Source organism: Triticum urartu, chromosome 1A (genome assembly GCF_056163025.1).
Source record: "Triticum urartu cultivar PI428250 chromosome 1A, HENAU_Tu73, whole genome shotgun sequence".
NCBI classification, from domain to species: domain Eukaryota; kingdom Viridiplantae; phylum Streptophyta; class Magnoliopsida; order Poales; family Poaceae; genus Triticum; species Triticum urartu.
In genome coordinates, this window is record NC_141873.1 from 127,015,355 (window position 1) to 127,033,239 (window position 17,885).

The window sequence follows — 17,885 nt, forward strand, 5'->3', positions numbered from 1 at the left end:
CCGAGACAACTCTCCGGCCAATAACCAACAGCGGGATCTGGATACCCATGTTGGCTCCCACATGTTCCACGATGATCTCATCGGATGAACCACGATGTCTAGGATTCAAGCAATCCCGTATACAATTCCCTTTGTCAATCGGTACGTTACTTGCCCGAGATTCGATCGTCGGTATCCCAATACCTCGTTCAATCTCGTTACCGGCAAGTCACTTTACTCGTTCCGTAAAACATCATCCCGTGACCAACCCTTAGTCACATTGAGCTCATTACGATGATGTCTTACCGAGTGGGCCCAGAGATACCTCTCCGTCATACGGAGTGACAAATCCCAGTCTCGATTCGTGCCAACCCAACAGACACTTTCGGAGATACCCGTAGTGCACCTTTATAGTCACCCAGTTATGTTGTGACGTTTGACACACCCAAAGTATTCCTATAGTATCCGGGATTTGCACAATCTCATGGTCTAAGGAAAAGATACTTGACATTAGAAAAGCTTTAGCAGACGAACTACACGATCTTGCGCTATGCTTAGGATTGGGTCTTGTCCATCACATCATTCTCCTAATGATGTGATCTCGTTATCAATGACATCCAATGTCCATGGTCAGGAAACCGTAACCATCTATTGATCAACGAGCTAGTCAACTAGAGGCTCACTAGGGACATGTTGTAGTCTATGTATTCACACATGTATTATGATTTCCGGATAACACAATTATAGCATGAACAATAGACAATTATCATGAACAAGGAAATATAATAATAACCATTTTATTATTGCCTCTAGGGCATATTTCCAATAGTCTCCCACTTGCACTAGAGTTAATAATCTAGTTACATTGTGATGAATCGAACACCCATAAAGTTCTGGTGTTGATCATGTTTCACTCGAGGAAGAGGTTTAGTCAACGGATCTGCGACATTCAAGTCTATACGCACTTTACAAATATCTATGTCTTCATTTTGAACATTTTCACAAATGGAGTTGAAGCGACGCTTGATATGCCTAGTCTTCATGTGAAACCTGGGCTCCTTGGCAAGGGCAATAGCTCCAGTGTTGTCACAGAAGAGAGTCATCGGGCCCGACGCATTGGGAATAACTCCTAGGTCAGTAATGAACTCCTTTATCCAGATTGCTTCTTGTGCTGCCTCCGAGGCTGCCATGTACTCCGCTTCACATGTAGATCCCGCCACGACGCTTTGCTTGCAACTGCACCAGCTGACTGCCCCACCATTCAAAATATACACGTATCCGGTTTGTGACTTAGAGTCATCCAGATCTGTGTCGAAGCTAGCATCGACGTAACCCTTTACGACGAGCTCTTCGTCATCTCCATAAACGAGAAACATATCCTTAGTCCTCTTTAGGTACTTCAGGATATTCTTGACCGCTTTCCAGTGTTCCATGCTGGGATTATTTTGGTACCTTCCTACCAAACTTACGGCAAGGTTTACATCAGGTCTGGTACACAGCATGGCATACATGATAGACCCTATGGTCGAGGCATAGGGGACGACACTCATCTTTTCTCTATCTTCTGCCGTGGTCGGGCATTGAGCCGTGCTCAATCTCATACCTTGCAATACAGGCAAGAACCCCTTCTTGGACTGATCCATATTGAACTTCTTCAATATCTTGTCAAGGTACGTACTTTGTGAAAGACCAATGTGGCGTCTCGATCTATCTCTATAGATCTTGATGCCTAATATATAAGCACCTTCTCCAAGGTCCTTCATTGAAAAACACTTGTTCAAGTAGGCCTTTATGCTTTCCAAGAATTCTATATCATTTCCCATCAATAGTATGTCATCCACATATAATATGAGAAATGCTATAGAGCTCCCACTCACTTTCTTGTAAAAATAGGCTTCTCCATAAGTCTGCGTAAACCCAAACGCTTTGATCATCTCATCAAATCGAATGTTCCAACTCCGAGATGCTTGCACCAGCCCATAGATTGAGCGTTGGAGCTTTCACACCTTGTCAGCATTCTTAGGATCGACAAAACCTTCCGGGTGCATCATACAATTCTTTCTTAAGGAAACCATTAAGGAATGCCGTTTTGATGTCCATTTGCCATATCTCATAATCATAGAATGCGGAAATTGCTAACATGATTCGGACGGACTTCAGCTTCGCTACGGGTGAGAAAGTCTCATCGTAGTCAACCCCTTGAACTTGTCGATAACCCTTAGCGACAAGCCGAGCCTTATAGATGGTCACATTACCATCCGCGTCTGTCTTCTTCTTAAAGATCCATTTATTTTCTATGGCTCGCCGATCAACTGGCAAGTCAGTCAAAGTCCATACTTCGTTTTCATACATGGATCCTATCTCAGATTTCATGGCTTCCAGCCATTTGTCGGAATCTGGCCCGCCATTGCTTCTTCATAGTTCGAAGGTTCACCATTGTCTAACAACATGATTTCTAGGACAGGGTTGCCGTACCACTCTGGTGCGGAACGTGTCCTTGTGGACCTACGAAGTTTAGTAGCAACTTGATCTGAAGTTTCATGATCATGATCATTAACTTCCTCTCTAGTTGGTGCAGGCACCTCAGGAACATTTTCTTGAGCTGCGCCACTCTCTGGTTCAAGAGGCAATACTTCATCAAGTTCTACTTTCCTCCCACTTACTTCTTTCGAGAGAAACTCTTTCTTTAGAAAGGATCCATTCTTGGCAACAAAGATATTGCCTTAGGATCTGAGGTAGAAGGTATACCCAATAGTTTCTTTAGGGTATCCTATGAAGACGCATTTTTCCGATTTGGGTTCGAGCTTTTCAGGTTGAAGTTTCTTGACATAAGCATCGCATCCCCAAACTTTCAGAAATGACAGCTTAGGTTTCTTACCAAACCACAATTCATACGGTTTCGTCTCAACGGATTTCGATGGAGCCCTATTTAAAGTGAATGCGGCAGTCTCTATAGCATAACCCCAAAATGATAGCGGTAGATCGGTAAGAGACATCATAGATCGCACCATATCCAATAGGGTGCGATTACGACGTTCGGACACACCATTACGCTGTGGTGTTCCAGGCGGCATGAGTTGTGAAACTATTCCACATTTCCCGAAGTGCATGCCAAATTCGTGACTCAAATATTCTCCCTCACGATCTGATCGTAAGAACTTGATTTTCCTGTCACATTGATTCTCAACCTCACTCTGAAATTCCTTGAACTTTTCAAAGGTCTCAGACTTGTGTTTCATTAAGTAGACATACCCATATCTACTCAAGTCATCAGTGAGGGTGAGAACATAACGATAGGCACCGCGAGCCTCTACACTCATTGGACCGCACACATCAGTATGTATGATTTCCAATAAGTTGGTTGCTCGCTCCATTGTTCCGGAGAACGGAGTCTTTGTCATTTTGCCCATGAGGCATGGTTCGCACGTGTCAAATGATTCATAATCAAGAGACTCCAAAAGTCCATCTGCATGGAGTTTCTTCATGCATTTGACACCAATGTGACCCAGGCGGCAGTGCCACAAGTATGTGGGACTATCATTATCAACCTTACACCTTCTGGCATTCACACTATGAATATGTGTAACATCACATTCGAGATTAAATAAGAATAAACCATTGACCAGCGGGGCATGACCATAAAACATGTCTCTCATATAAATAGAACAACCATTATTCTCAGATTTAAATGAGTAGTCATCTCGCATTAAACGAGATCCAGATACAATGTTCATGCTCAAAGCTGGTACTAAATAACAATTATTAAGGTTTAAAACTAATCCCATAGGTAAATGTAGAGGTAGCGTGCCGACGGTGATCACATCGACCTTGGAACCATTCCCGATGCGCATCGTCACCTCGTCCTTCGCCAGTCTCCGTTTATTCCGCAGTTCCTGTTTTGAGTTACAAATATAAGCAACTGCACTGGTATCAAATACCCAGGAGCTACTATGAGCGCTGGTTAGGTACACATCAATAACATGTATATCACATATACCTTTGGCATTGCCGGCCTTCTTATCCGCTAAGTACTTGGGGCAGTTCCGCTTCCATTGACCGTTTCCCTTGCAATAAAAGCACTCAGTCTCAGGCTTGGGTCCATTCTTTGGCTTCTTACTGGCAGCTTGCTTACCGGGCGTGGAACTCCCTTGTCGTCCTTCTTGAAGTTTTTTTTGCCCTTGCCTTTCTTAAACTTAGTGGTTTTATTCACCATCAGCACTTGATGTTCCTTTTTGATTTCCACCTCCGCTGATTTCAGCATTGAATATACCTCGGGAATGGTCTTTTCCATCCCCTGCATATTGAAGTTCATCACAAAGCTCTTGTAGCTAGGTGGGAGCGACTGAAGGATTCAGTCAACGACCGCATCATCCGGGAGATTAACTCCCAGCTGAGACAAGCGGTTGTGCAACCCAGACATTTTGAATATGTGCTCGCTGACAGAACTATTCTCCTCCATCTTACAACTGTAGAATTTGTCGGAGACTTCATATCTCTCGACCCGGGCATGAGCTTGGAAAACTATTTTCAGCTCTTGGAACATCTCATATGCTCCGTGTTTCTCAAAACGCTTTTGGAGCCCCGGTTTTAAGCTGTAAAGCATGCCGCACTGAACCAGGGAGTAATCATCACTACGCGTCTGCCAAGCGTTCATAACGTCTTGTTCTGCAGGGAAAGCAGGTGCTTCACCTAGCGGTGCATCAAGGACATATGCTTTCCTGGCGGCTATGAGGATAATCCTCAGGTTACGGACCCAGTCCGTATAGTTGCTGCCATCGTCTTTCAGCTTGGTTTTCTCTAGGAACGCGTTGAAGTTGAGGGCAAGATTAGCATGGGCCATTTGATCTACAAGACATATTGCAAAGATTTTTAGACTATGTTCATGATAATTAAGTTCATCTAATTAAATTATTTAATGAACTCCCACTCAGATAGACATCCCTCTAGTCATCTGAGTGATACATGATCCGAGTCAACTAGGTCGTGTCCGATCATCACGTGAGACGGACTAGTCATCTTCGGCGAACATTTTCATGTTGATCGTATCTTCTATATGACTCATGTTCGACCTTTCGGTCTTCTGTGTTCCGAGGCCGTGTCTGTACATGCTAAGCTCGTCAAGTCAACCTAAGTGTATTGTGTGTGTAAATCTGGCTTACATCCGTTGTATGCGAACGTTAGAACCTATCACCCCCGATCATCACGTGATGCTTCGGAACAACGGACCTTAGCAACGGTGCACAGTTAGAGGGAACACTTTCTTGAAATTATTGTGAGGGATCATCTTATTTATGCTACCGTCATTCTAAGCAAATAAGATGTAAAACATGATAAACATCACATGTAATCAAATAGTGACATGATATGGCCAATATAATTTTGCTCCTTTTGATCTCCATCTTCGGGGCGCCATGATCATCATCGTCACCGGCATGACACCATGACCTCCATCATCATGATCTCCATCATCGTGTCTTCATGAAGTTGTCTCGCCAACTATTACTTCTACTACTATGGCTAACGGTTAGCGATAAAGTAAAGTAATTACATGACGTTTATGTTGACACGCAGGTCATAAATAAATTAAGACAACTCCTATGGCTCCTGCCGGTTGTCATACTCATCGACATGCAAGTCATGATTCCTATTACAAGAACATGATCTATCTCATATATCACATATATCATTCATCACATCCTTTTGACCATATCACATCACACGGCATATGCTGCAAAAACAAGTTAGACGTCCTCTAATTGTTGTTGCAAGTTTTACGTGGCTGCTATAGGTTTCTAGCAAGAACGTTTCTTACCTACGTCAAAACCACAACGTGATATGCCAATTTCTATTTACCCTTCATAAGGACCCTTTTCATCGAATCCGACCCGACTAAAGTGGGAGAGACAGACACCCGCTAGCCACCTTATGCAACTAGTGCATGTCAGTTGGTGGAACCAGTCTAACGTAAGCGTACGTGTAAGGTCGGTCCGGGCCGCTTCATCCCACGATGCTGCCGAATCAAGATAAGACTAGTAATGGCAAGTAAATTGACAAAATCGACGCCCACAACAACTTGTGTTCTACTCGTGCATAGAAACTACGCATAGACCTAGCTCATGATGCCACTGTTGGGGATCGTAGCAGAATTTAAAATTTTCTACGCATCACCAAGATCAATCTATGGAGTCATCTAGCAACGAGAGGGAGCGGAGTGCATCTACATACCCTTGTAGATCGCGAGCGGAAGCGTTCAAGAGAATGGGGTTGATGGAGTCGTACTCGACGTGATCCAAATCACTGATGATCCTAGCGCCGAACAGACGGCACCTCCGCGTTCAACACACGTACGGAGCGGAGACGTCTCCTGCGCCTGATCCATCAACGAGGAGGGAGAGGTTGAGGAAGAGATCTCCAATAGCAGCACGACGGTGTGGTGGTGGTGGAGCGGCAGTATTCCGGCAGGGCTTCGCCAAGCTCTTAACGGAGGAGGAGAGGTGTTGGGAAGGGGAGGGGCTGCGCCTATGATGTGTTGTGCAGCCCTCCCCTTGCCCCTCTATTTATAGGGGAAGTAGGAAGGGGGCCGGCCCCCTCTAGATGAGATCTAGAGGGGGGCGGCGGCCAAGGGGGTGGCTGGCCCCGGTACAATACCGATATGCCCCCGAACCTTTTCGGTGATCGTATGACAACTTTCTATATATAAATCTTCACCTCCGGACCATTCCGGAACTCCTCGTGACGTTCGGGATCTCATCCGGGACTCCGAACAACATTCGGTAATCACATACAAGTCTTTCTAATAACCCTAGCGTCATCGAACCTTAAGTGTGTAGACCCTACGGGTTCGGGAACCATACAGACATGACCGAGACAACTCTCCGGCCAATAACCAACAGCGGGATCTGAATACCCATGTTGGCTCCCACATGTTCCACGATGATCTCATCGGATGAACCACGATATCGAGGATTCAAGCAATCCCGTATACAATTCCCTGTGTCAATCGGTACGTTACTTGCCCGAGATTCGATCGTCGGTATCCCAATACCTCGTTCAATCTCGTTACCGGCAAGTCACTTTACTCGTTCCGTAACACATCATCCCATGACCAACCCTTAGTCACATTGAGCTCATTACGATGATGTCTTACCGAGTGGGCCCAGAGATACCTCTCCGTCATACGGAGTGACAAATCCTAGTCTCGATTCGTGCCAACCCAACAGACACTTTCGGAGATACCCGTAGTGCACCTTTATAGTCACCCAGTTACGTTGTGATGTTTGGCACACCCAAAGTATCTCTACAGTATCCGGGAGTTGCACAATCTCATGGTCTAAGGAAAAGATACTTGACATTAGAAAAGCTTTAGCAGACGAACTACACGATCTTGCGCTATGCTTAGGATTGTGTCTTGTCCGTCACATCATTCTCCTAATGATGTGATCCCGTTATTAATGACATCCAATGTTCATGGTCAGGAAACCGTGACCATCTATTGATCAACGAGCTAGTCAACTAGAGGCTCACTAGGGACATGTTGTGGTCTATGTATTCACACATGTATTACGATTTCCGGATAACAGAATTATAACATGAACAACAGACAATTATCATGAACAAGGAAATATAATAATAACCATTTTATTATTGTCTTTATGGCATATTTCTAACAGGCGGTCCTGGTGGTGATGCACGGTGCTCTTGGGCAGAGCCCGTGTCTTGGCGCTGCCCGGTGACCATGGCCGTGTTGGCGGCGTGGTTGCCGGGGTGTAGTGTTCGATGGCGGTGAGTGTTGGCCGGGGTAAAAACCTGCTCTATCTTCGGACGGACGGGCGACGGCGAAGCTCGTTTCTTTTTTAAAGGCGTCGTCGCGGCTCTCATCGTCCATCGTGCGGCTTCGGAGAAAACTCTAATCCTCAGATCGAGCGGTGGCGGCGCTCCGGTTTCGTATCTAGAAAACGTAACTTTAAACATACGCACATTTCTTCCCTGCCTATTTAAGTCTCCTGCAGGCGAGCGCCGTTGCCTCTCCCTCCTAGCGCCACCCATCCCGTTCCCACACCCCGCCGGCGGCAACGAATTCCAGCGAAAAGCGAGGCGAGGCCGGACCGATGGCGGCGGCGCGGTGGCAGCAGCAGGGGGAGGCGCAGAAGCTGCGGTGCACCAAGGAGCCGTACGTGGATGACGACGGCACTCACAGGATGTACGTATGCGCTCAAACCAAAAGCATCGATGCTTCCGCTGCTTGATTGCTCGCTTCAATTTCGCTCCCGCCGCCCAAGTCTATTTCACTGACGGATTTTTTTTGTCTTCGCTTCTGCCGCTGTTTGCTCGGATGATTTGCGTCTCTTCAGAAAGAGCATGCGGTTCAGCACCTTGTCCGGCGGCGAGGTCCGCAAGTCCGCGGAGGCGCAGGTCTATAACGGCTGGATCTACGACGAGAACCGCAAGCCCGCTCCCGGCGGTTTGCTCGACACGCGGATGGTATGCTGCTGCTCTTTCCGCTACTTGAGGCTGTCTGTCTGTGTGCGTGTGTGTGTGTATTTATGTTGCTTCGCACGATGAAGGGCATGCCACCTTTTGTGTCCGTGTAAGATGTAGTAGATGCTTTACTAATTGATCAATCCGTGGCATATATGGTATAGCTGTAATCCGAGGACCAGCTCTTGTTGGGACATTTCACGCAATATTTTGCAATAAAAGGTCGTCATTTTTCGAAATAAATTAAACGAAATGCTCGCGAGATTCACCCTGAGAAATTTCAGGGAGCTGCAAACAGAGTATATATATGGGGAGTGCCACTGTGAGGGGTTTATGAACAATTCAGAATTATATATACTGCTTCCTGTAAAAGGAATGCCACTGTCTTGTGTGTGTGTTGTGTGTGTGTTGTGTGTGTGTGTGTGTGTGTGTGTGTGTGTGTGTGTGCAATGCATTGTCTTACTGAACAATACTTGTGTGGCATATAGTTGTAATTAGAGGGCTGGGCTCTTGTTATGACATTTCAACAAATTTTTGCCAGCCGATGAATAAAAGTCTTCCTTGTGAAATAAATGAGCCAATGGAAGATTTCTGTGATATATCGTGACAAATTTCAGGGAGCTGCAAACAAGTTTGGGGAGTGCACAACTTGCCACGGTTCATACACCGAGTGCCCGGGCCATTTCGGTTACATCAAGCTTGCGCTTCCGGTTTTCAACATCGGATTCTTCAACAGTACCGTCAATGTGTTGAAGTGCATCTGCAAGGCAATGTTTTTTTCCTTATATGTCTGATCATGTTTTAGTTTTTCCTTTCCTTAACCACTCCTCACGATGCGATGCCTTTGCAGCGCTGCAGCAGGGTTCTTCTTTCGGAGAAAGACCGCCAAGAGTTTTTGAAGAGGATGAGGAATCCGAGAGCAGAAGTACTGCACAAAAGCGTCATCCTGAGTAAAGTTAGGGACAAATGCAGGCCATGCCGTTGCCACTGGTGTGGATACATGAATGGCAAGCTTACTTCTAATGCTTCTTTTATCTTTCTTATGTTGCTCATCACTTGAAAAATACTAGTACGTAGTAATAAACACCTGACCTGACAGCTTTTAGAACTTAACCTTCTATTTTGGGTTGCATGTACAGGTGTAACTAAGAAGGGGCCAAAGGACAGAGGAGGCTTGGCAATTGTTCATGACTGTAGCAAAACTTTGGACAGAACTACAGAAGAACTTCGGTCTGCTTTATCACACAAGAAAGAAAAACTATCCTTTCCTTCTGTTCACCTGTTAGACCCTCAAACCGTCCTCGCTCTTTTCACAAGAATGACTGATGAGGTAGATGTCGTTTGTCATGTTACAGGAGTACTTGTTACTTTCGGTAGAGTACCACAATTTATCAAACATAGGTTCTCTTGCTTGATTGGTTTTGTCATACTTCAGGACTGTGAACTGCTGAACCTTGGTGACAGACCCGAGAAACTTATCATTACAGAGATTGCAGTGCCACCTGTGCCCATCCGTCCTTCTGTTTTTGTTGGTGGTAATAAAATGAGGTTTGTTCTCTGTAATGGTGTTTCAGCATAGCCACGTGCCATTGAAATGCCACTAATGTCTTTGCTTCTTGCAGCAATGAAGATAGTATTACTTGCATATTGAAGAATATTGTTACTGCAAATCACATAATTAAAGAGGCCCTTAAAAAAGGCGAATCACCCGTGAATTGCTTTGTAAGATAACTCAGAGCACTTCATTTGTTTTTCCAACATTCTCTTATATTTAGTACCATTTCTCTTTCACCTCTGTGGAGGGCGACTTTTGTGTTCTCTGATTTCTTTTTCATTACATTTTAGAAATTAGTCTGCCTCTATATGTTCATGTAATTCCCAAGGCCAGAACTGATTGTTTCGTTGGATAAGATGATGAGTTCTGCTCCAGACGCAGTATAAATTTTTGTTGGCTTTATGGAAGTGCTGTTCAGGATATAATGATTTAAGGTCTGAGTTGAAAATAGATAAACTGTGCCAACAAAATTGAATATTTTGAACTAATAACTTCAACTGTGACTTATGACTTCCTATTGTTCTTCCTGTATTGGCTGGTGGCTGGTGCATCATCAACTTCACCATTCAAAGGGTTCTGTAATTCTGATATTTTAATTGATAATTTATTCTACACATTCTTAATTAGATTATACAAACTTAGAAATAAATTTGATGTTGTATTTATGCTGCACAATTTGCATTGTGATCATTTTCACTCTGGTAGTACTTCTATTCGACTTGTTTGGGACTAAAGGCTTTGTTGTTGTTGTAGTACTTATATTCGACTAATCAAAGTGCCATTTCTGTTGAGATACTCTAACACAATTTTCTTCTTTGTTTCTTTGAAGAATTCCTGGCAAGACCTTCAACTCCAAGTTATTGAATATATCAACAGTGATGCCCCCTCTCTTTCTGATTCACAACATCGTGGCCTTATGCAAAGACTCAAAGGGAAGACAGGTCGATTTCGTGGGAACTTGTCTGGGAAACGTACTGAGTACACTGGGAGGACTGTCATATCTCCTGACCCAAATTTGAGAATAACAGAGGTACTTGTCCATAGGTTACCGATGCTATTTATTTTCACCCTCCAATTGATTTTTCATGTCATTATTAATTCGAACTTCAGGTGGCTATTCCTGTTTTGATGGCTCGAGTCATAACATAGAGAAGCCCGATTTTTATTTTCCTCTGTGAAATCCTTTTTTTTCCGTATGCATGTTTGTCCATGTTAGCCTTCTTACTAAAGTTTTGACCCATGTATGAATATTGACCATGTTCTTTTTTTGCAGCCTATTGAGCTTTGGACGGGCAAGCAGTTATTCAGTGTGTTAGTACGTCCTAACGCGTGTACAAAGGTGTTTCTGAATCTTACCGTTGAAGAGAAAATTTACATGAAACTTAAAGAACGTGACAAAAAGGCAATTACAGTTTTGGAAGAGACAATGTGTCCGAATGATGGTTTTGTCTACTTCCGAAACAGTGAGCTTTTATGTGGGCAAGTTGGCAAGAAAACTTTGGGTGAGAAAACTAGTGATGGCTTTGCTAAAAATGCCTTTAATAAGATTATTTTGATTTCTGATTTCATGATTCATCTCAAGAACCATTGCTTGGGGTTAGAAGGCTGAACTGCTATTGTAGTTTTGTATGCATCTTCCTAATAAACTGTTCTGTTTGTACAGCAGTATTTTTCTTTTTCATTATAATGCTTCGTATTGTTTTACATTCCTGAGTAATGAAAATTGTTTATTTGATGTTGGAATGGTACTATTTCATCTTGACTCATAAAATGAGCTATGCACGTCCCACCTGAGCAGCTAAAGAAGCGAACCTGTGATTAGTCCACCTTACCGTGCTCCACTTCTGTAGAAAGTTTAACTTAACTCTGCAATGATAATCTTTTGCCTATTACAAATTAAATTGGGAAATTCTATGCAAAGTTTAGGATGTAATTTGAGAAAGCTTAGGATGGGTCCTTGAACGTTCCAAGTTATCTGCTGTCTGAAACAAAGTATTGCATGATTGTATCTGAGCACCGATTTTATTATGGGTATCCTGTATCCAGGTCATTCTAGATTCTAGAACAATGTGTACTGCGTTCTTTGAATGTTTCCTTCTTCTTTAGGATTTTGTTACTCAGCCATAACTCTGACATGTTTTAGTCTCATGAAGCACTCCATAAACCACATATAATAAATGATGTGCCTTTTGTCATCCATGTTTGTAAAAATCACTGTTCGCCTGTGCTAATTTTTGAATTTTCATATTTCTTGACATATTTCGAAGCAAACAAAGTTTTATTGGATTTTTATCTGCAGGTAATGGGAATAACGAGGGCATGTTCTCTGTTCTTATAAGAGATTATAATTCTCATGCTGCAGCGAGCTGTATGAATCGTTTGGCAAAGTTTAGGTGAGGCTTGTTTTATGATTTGTACAATTCACGTTATCTTTCTTGGTTATTAGTAATTTGGTGCCGTATCGGTAATTTGCTCCTGTGTGCTTGCTCAATTGGAGAATGAGAATGGAAGGACATCCTCTTTATTCCCTTTTAGCATGTAAACTTGTCTTCTTTTTTTGAAAAGGAGGTTGAAACCCCTGGCCTCTGCATCCAAGGATGCATGCAGCTTGTCAAACAACTTATCAACCTGTCACGTTGGCCTCTTTCTCATGCGCCGCACCAGGAGTCTAGGAGTCCACCAGGAGATAGGCTAGGTAGTTAGTTGATATCTATCTATTGTAACCTACTCTATCCCTTCCTCTCCAAGTCTCCTGTAAGATCTCATGTATGCGCTACAGGGTTGTTGCGCCCCTGCCTATAACACGTACCACGCCCCCTCGCATCGAGGACAAGGCGTTTCCGCATATCGCACATGGTAATCAGAGCGATCCTCTCCAAAGCCATCTAGCGATCCAATCTCCAGCCATGTCTTCCTCCGGCGCTTCCCAGACCAACCTCAGCGGCCAAGTCACGGAGAAGCTGACCCGCACCAACTATGTCCTCTGGCGCGCGCAGGTGACGCCGCAGCTCAGGGGCGCGGGAGTCTTTGGCTACGCCGAAGGCACAACACCGGAGCCGGCCAAGTTCCTCACCACCAAAGATAAGGATGGGAAGGAAACCTCTGAGCCCAACCCTCTCCACCATCTCTGGGTCCGGGAGGACCAGCAGGTGCTGGGCTATCTCCTCAGCACCCTCACCAAAGAGGTCCTGCTGCAGGTGACCACGATCACCACGGCGAGCATGCTCTGGACGACGCTCGCAGGTATGTTCTCCTCGCAGTCTTTGAGCCGTGTCAATAACATACGCACGGCCCTGCTCAGCGCGCAGAAGGGCACCCAATCGGTCGCCACCTTCTTCGCCCACATGCGTGGCCTCGCCGATGAGCTGGCGGCCGCCGGCAAGCCTCTGCAGGACGACGAACTCATCAGCTACATCCTTCACGGCCTCGACATGGAGTAGCAGCCCTTGGTCTCTGCCCTCGATGTCCGCACCACCCCGGTATCTCTCGATGAACTCTTCTCTATGTTGAGTAACTTCGATCAACGGGTGGCCATGTACCAAGGGTCGGGCGGCTTCAAATCTTCTGCCAACGCCGCGACCCGTGTCTCCCACGTGTCGAGGCACGACTTAGAGGCATAATCGCATTGAAGGCATATGTCGCAAGTTAGGCAATCTTCACAACATCCCATGTAATATAAATCATAAAGGGGAGAAACATAGTTGGCTTACACTCGCCACGTCAATCAAGTATATAAATAACATTACATCAACCAAACACTCATGGCCCGACTACGGCGCCAAAATAAAAGATAAACCAACAAGCGACACGGTCCCAATCACCCCCAACTAGGCACCACTACTGATCATCAGGAAAGGAAACATAGTAACGTTGAGAGTCCTCGTCGAACTCCCACTTGAGCTCAAGCGCGTCTCCTGGAGCGGAATCATCAGGCCCTGCATCTGGTGTAATAGTAATCTGTGAGCCACAGGGACTCAGCAATCTCGCACCCTCGCGATCAAGACTATTTAAGCTTATGGGTACGGCAAGGTAAATATATGTGGAGCTGCAGCAAGCGACTAGCAAAATATGGTGGCTATCCGGTTCACAAAAGAGAGCGAGAGGAGGAGGCAAAGCGCGAGCGAGAAACTAGAGAACAACCTGCACAAACATTACTCCAACACCGTGTCCACTTCCCGGACTCCGCCGAGAAGAGGCCATCACGGTAACACACTCAGTTGATTCATTTTAATTAAGTTAAGGTTCAAGTTATCTACAACCGGACATTAACAAATTCCCATCTGCCCATAACCGCGGGCACGGCTTTCGAAAGTTCAAATCCCTGCAGGGGAGTCCCAACTTAGCCCATGACAAGCTCTCACGGTCAACGAAGGAATAGACCTCCTCCCAAGACGTTCCGATCAGACTCGGTATCTCGGTTATTCAAGACACTTCGACAGGTTAAAACAAGACCAGCAACACCGCTCGAATGTGCCGACAAATCCCGATAGGAGCTACACATATCTCTTTCTCAGGGCACACTCAGATGAGCGCTCCGTGCAACTAAAACCAAACCTCGAGTTTCCCCGAGGGGGCGCTGCACAGGACTCTAGGTTGGACCAACACTCAGAGGAGCACTGGCCCGGGGGGGGGGGGTTAAAATAAGATGACCCTCGAGCTCCGGAAACCCAAGGGAAAAAGAGGCTAGGTGGCAAATGGTAAAACCAAGGTTGGGCATTGCTGGAAAAGCTTTAATCAAGGCGAACTATCAAGGGGTTCCCATTATAACCCAACCGCGTAAGGAACGTAAAATCCGGGAACATAACACCGATATGACGGAAACTAGGGCAGCAAGAGTGGAACAAAACACCAGGCATAAGGCCGAGCCTTCCACCCTTTACCAAGTATATAGATGCATTAAGATAACAAGATTATATAATGATATCCCAACAAGTAAATAAATGTTCCAACAAGGAACGGCCTCCAATCTTCACCTGCAACTAGCAACGCTATAAGAGGGGCTGAGCAAAGCGGTAACATAGCCAATCAACGGTTTGCTAGGACAAGGTGGGTTAGAGGTTTGACATGGCAATTTGGGAGGCTTGAAAGCAAATGGTAGGCATCGTAGCATTGGCATAGCAAAAGAGCGAGCAAACTAGCATAGCAAAGATAGTAGTGATTTCGAGGGTATGATCATCTTGCCTGCACAGTTGTTAGAGTTGACTGGATCCTCGAAAGCAAACTCAACGGGATCCTCGTTAGCGAACTCGTCTCCCGGCTCTACCCAAACAAGACAAACAAGCAACAAGGACACAATCAACCACGTGCAAGGACCAAACAAGATGATGCAAAGATGATATGCTATGCGGGATGCGGTGCGGGATGCAAAATGCAAGATGTGACAGAGAATGCATGAACCTGGCCTCAACTTGGAAATCCAAGGGTGCCACTGGAAAGATGAGATGAAATCGCTTGAAAACGATATAAAGAACGCTGGAATCGGAGTTACGGTTTGGAAATGGCAAGCGATTCAAAAATGACACCGGTCTGCGATTTACAGCAAGTAGCCATCTAAATGCAATGAGATGAACATGCTACAGCACCCAAACATGACAACAAAATACATGGTAGGGATGCATTCAAGATGCTTAACAAAAGTCTAGCACTGAGCTACGGTCAATTCATCCATTAACAGGTTCAAACAAGCATGGCAAAAATGCATATGACAAACAGATCTCAGACTTAGTGAAATTAACACTTGTCTGGAATTTCAGATCAGGTAGCACTCTTCGGAGCAACAAAACTATATGCTACAGGACCTGAATATGGCAAAGTAAAGCATGGCATGAAGCTACTCAAAGAGCTTAACAAAAGTCCCTTAGTGACCTTGAGCCAAAAGGGATCAGAAAATACAATTGCAAGCATGTGAACATAGCAAAAACATAATCAGTTTTCAGACTTGAAAACTGGAGCATGCTGAAAACAGATATCAAGTAGGCATGTTTACGAGCTCGATGCACTCACTACGGTGCAAGTCATGACAAGCTAAGCATACATCCATCAAGAAGGCACAAAATGCAAGCTAGACATGGCAAGAACAATAGCATAGCATGCACGGATCAACCACAACATCATCGACAAAATTGCAAAAAAGTTGACAATCTGCCCAGATTCACAAAGTAGTAAAAGTAGAACTCGATTGACTCAAGCTAGGGTGCTCCATAATTGCCAACAAAGACATGGATGGATAGAGCACTACAAGATTAACAAAACATCTTTACTGATCATCCTCAAAAGAGGCATGGATCACTAGGAAACAACATGAACATATGGCAACATGAGATAAACAGCTCAAGGACTTAGTGGAATTGCTAAGTCCCTGAAAACAGAATTAACAAGTGCACCACTTTGCAAGCTTGTGCTAGTCACCACACACATCACAAAAATACATGGGTTGCACCTCTGAAAAGATGACAAAACCCTTAACAAAACATATGTAGAACATCAGGGCATATTATGCACACAATAATCATGGCAAAAATGACAAAAAGCTAAATGGAGTAGCAGATCTGACAATTATCTCAAGTAGCCCTCTTCTAACAGCATTTCAGGCATCAAGATGAACTCAAATGAAAATGATGCAATGGAATGAAATGATGTACTCTCTGGGATGAACATTTTGATATGCTATATGCATGAATCGAAGCTACGGATGCAAAGTTATGAGGCCATGAACAGGAGCACTTGGATCTGAGAATTTCGGGACTTAGAAGAAATTAGACCTCGCGGGAAATGGGACGAGGAGGACCCGGGATGAGGAGATCCGGGGAACAGCGCGGGCGTTTGGATCGGGGACCGGTGGATCTGGTCCAACCACCAGATCCGGCCGGTGAGGGAGGAGAACTCCGGCGAGGCGGCGGCTCCGGCGACGATGGGCTCAGGCAAGAGGAGCGGGGCACGCCGGCGAGGAGAGGTACTCGGGCCGGCCTAGCAAGGGCGGATGGCGGCGGCGAGCTCGCGCGCGGCGAGGCGCGAAGGCGGCGGGCAGTGGTGGCGGCGCACGGCGGCTCGGGCCGGCTTGCTCCGGCGGCGGCGGCTCGGAGGAGGAGGCGGCGCGCTCGGGCGGCGGGGAGCGGTGCGGGCGGCGGCGCGCTGGGCCGTGGGGGCCGGCCTCGGGCCCCGGCGGGCCTGGCGGCGCGCGGGACGGCGATGATGGGCGCGGGACAGGTGGCGCTCGACGATTGGTCGGCGGCGGATCGGACGTGTCCGGCCGGCGCGGAGAGGAAAAAATTAGGGTTTCGGGGAAGAGGGAGATCCGGATTCGGAGGGGTTCTTTAAATAGGCATAGAGGGAGCTAGGAGAGTCCAAATGAGGTGCGGTTTGCGGCCACGCGATCGTGATCGAACGATCTAGATGATGGAGAAGGCTTAGGTGGGTTTTGGGCCAAATTGGAGGGGTGTTGGGCTGCAACACACACGAGGCCTTCTCGGTCCCTCGGTTAACCGTTGGAGTATCAAACGAAGTCCAAATGATACGAAACTTGACAGACGGTCTACCGGTAGTAAACCAAGGCCGCATGACAAGTCTCGGTACAATCCGGAAATGTTTAATCCCCACACACGGAAGAAAGCTAGAAATGACCGCCGGAGGAGAACGAAGCGCCGGAATGCAAAACGGACAACGGGGAAAATGCTCGAATGCATGAGACAAACATGTGTGCAAATGCAATGCACATGATGACATGAGATGAGATGCATGACAACGATAACAACACACGGAGACAAAAACCCGAACCCGAGAAAATAAAATAACTTAACACCGGAAACGGCAAGAGTTGGAGTACAAATTGGAAAAGTTACATCCGGGGTGTTACACCTGTCGACATCCGTCCCAA

At 45.7% G+C, this 17,885-nt stretch overlaps 1 protein-coding gene across 1 annotated transcript in view; it reads left to right on the forward strand.

Moving 5' to 3' along the window:
- Positions 1 to 7,977: 7,977 nt before the first annotated feature.
- LOC125553023 (DNA-directed RNA polymerase III subunit 1-like) overlaps positions 7,978 to 17,885 on the forward strand; it is a 39,953-nt gene continuing 30,045 nt past the window's right edge. Inside the window, exons 1-10 of the mRNA XM_087515574.1 lie at positions 7,978 to 8,179; positions 8,331 to 8,460; positions 9,075 to 9,224; positions 9,308 to 9,464; positions 9,597 to 9,787; positions 9,893 to 10,005; positions 10,080 to 10,179; positions 10,842 to 11,042; positions 11,286 to 11,514; positions 12,312 to 12,405. Of these exons, the coding sequence (XP_087371700.1) occupies positions 8,088 to 8,179; positions 8,331 to 8,460; positions 9,075 to 9,224; positions 9,308 to 9,464; positions 9,597 to 9,787; positions 9,893 to 10,005; positions 10,080 to 10,179; positions 10,842 to 11,042; positions 11,286 to 11,514; positions 12,312 to 12,405 (1,457 nt within the window). The 5' untranslated portion in view covers positions 7,978 to 8,087. The remainder of the gene's footprint in view (positions 8,180 to 8,330; positions 8,461 to 9,074; positions 9,225 to 9,307; positions 9,465 to 9,596; positions 9,788 to 9,892; positions 10,006 to 10,079; positions 10,180 to 10,841; positions 11,043 to 11,285; positions 11,515 to 12,311; positions 12,406 to 17,885) is intronic.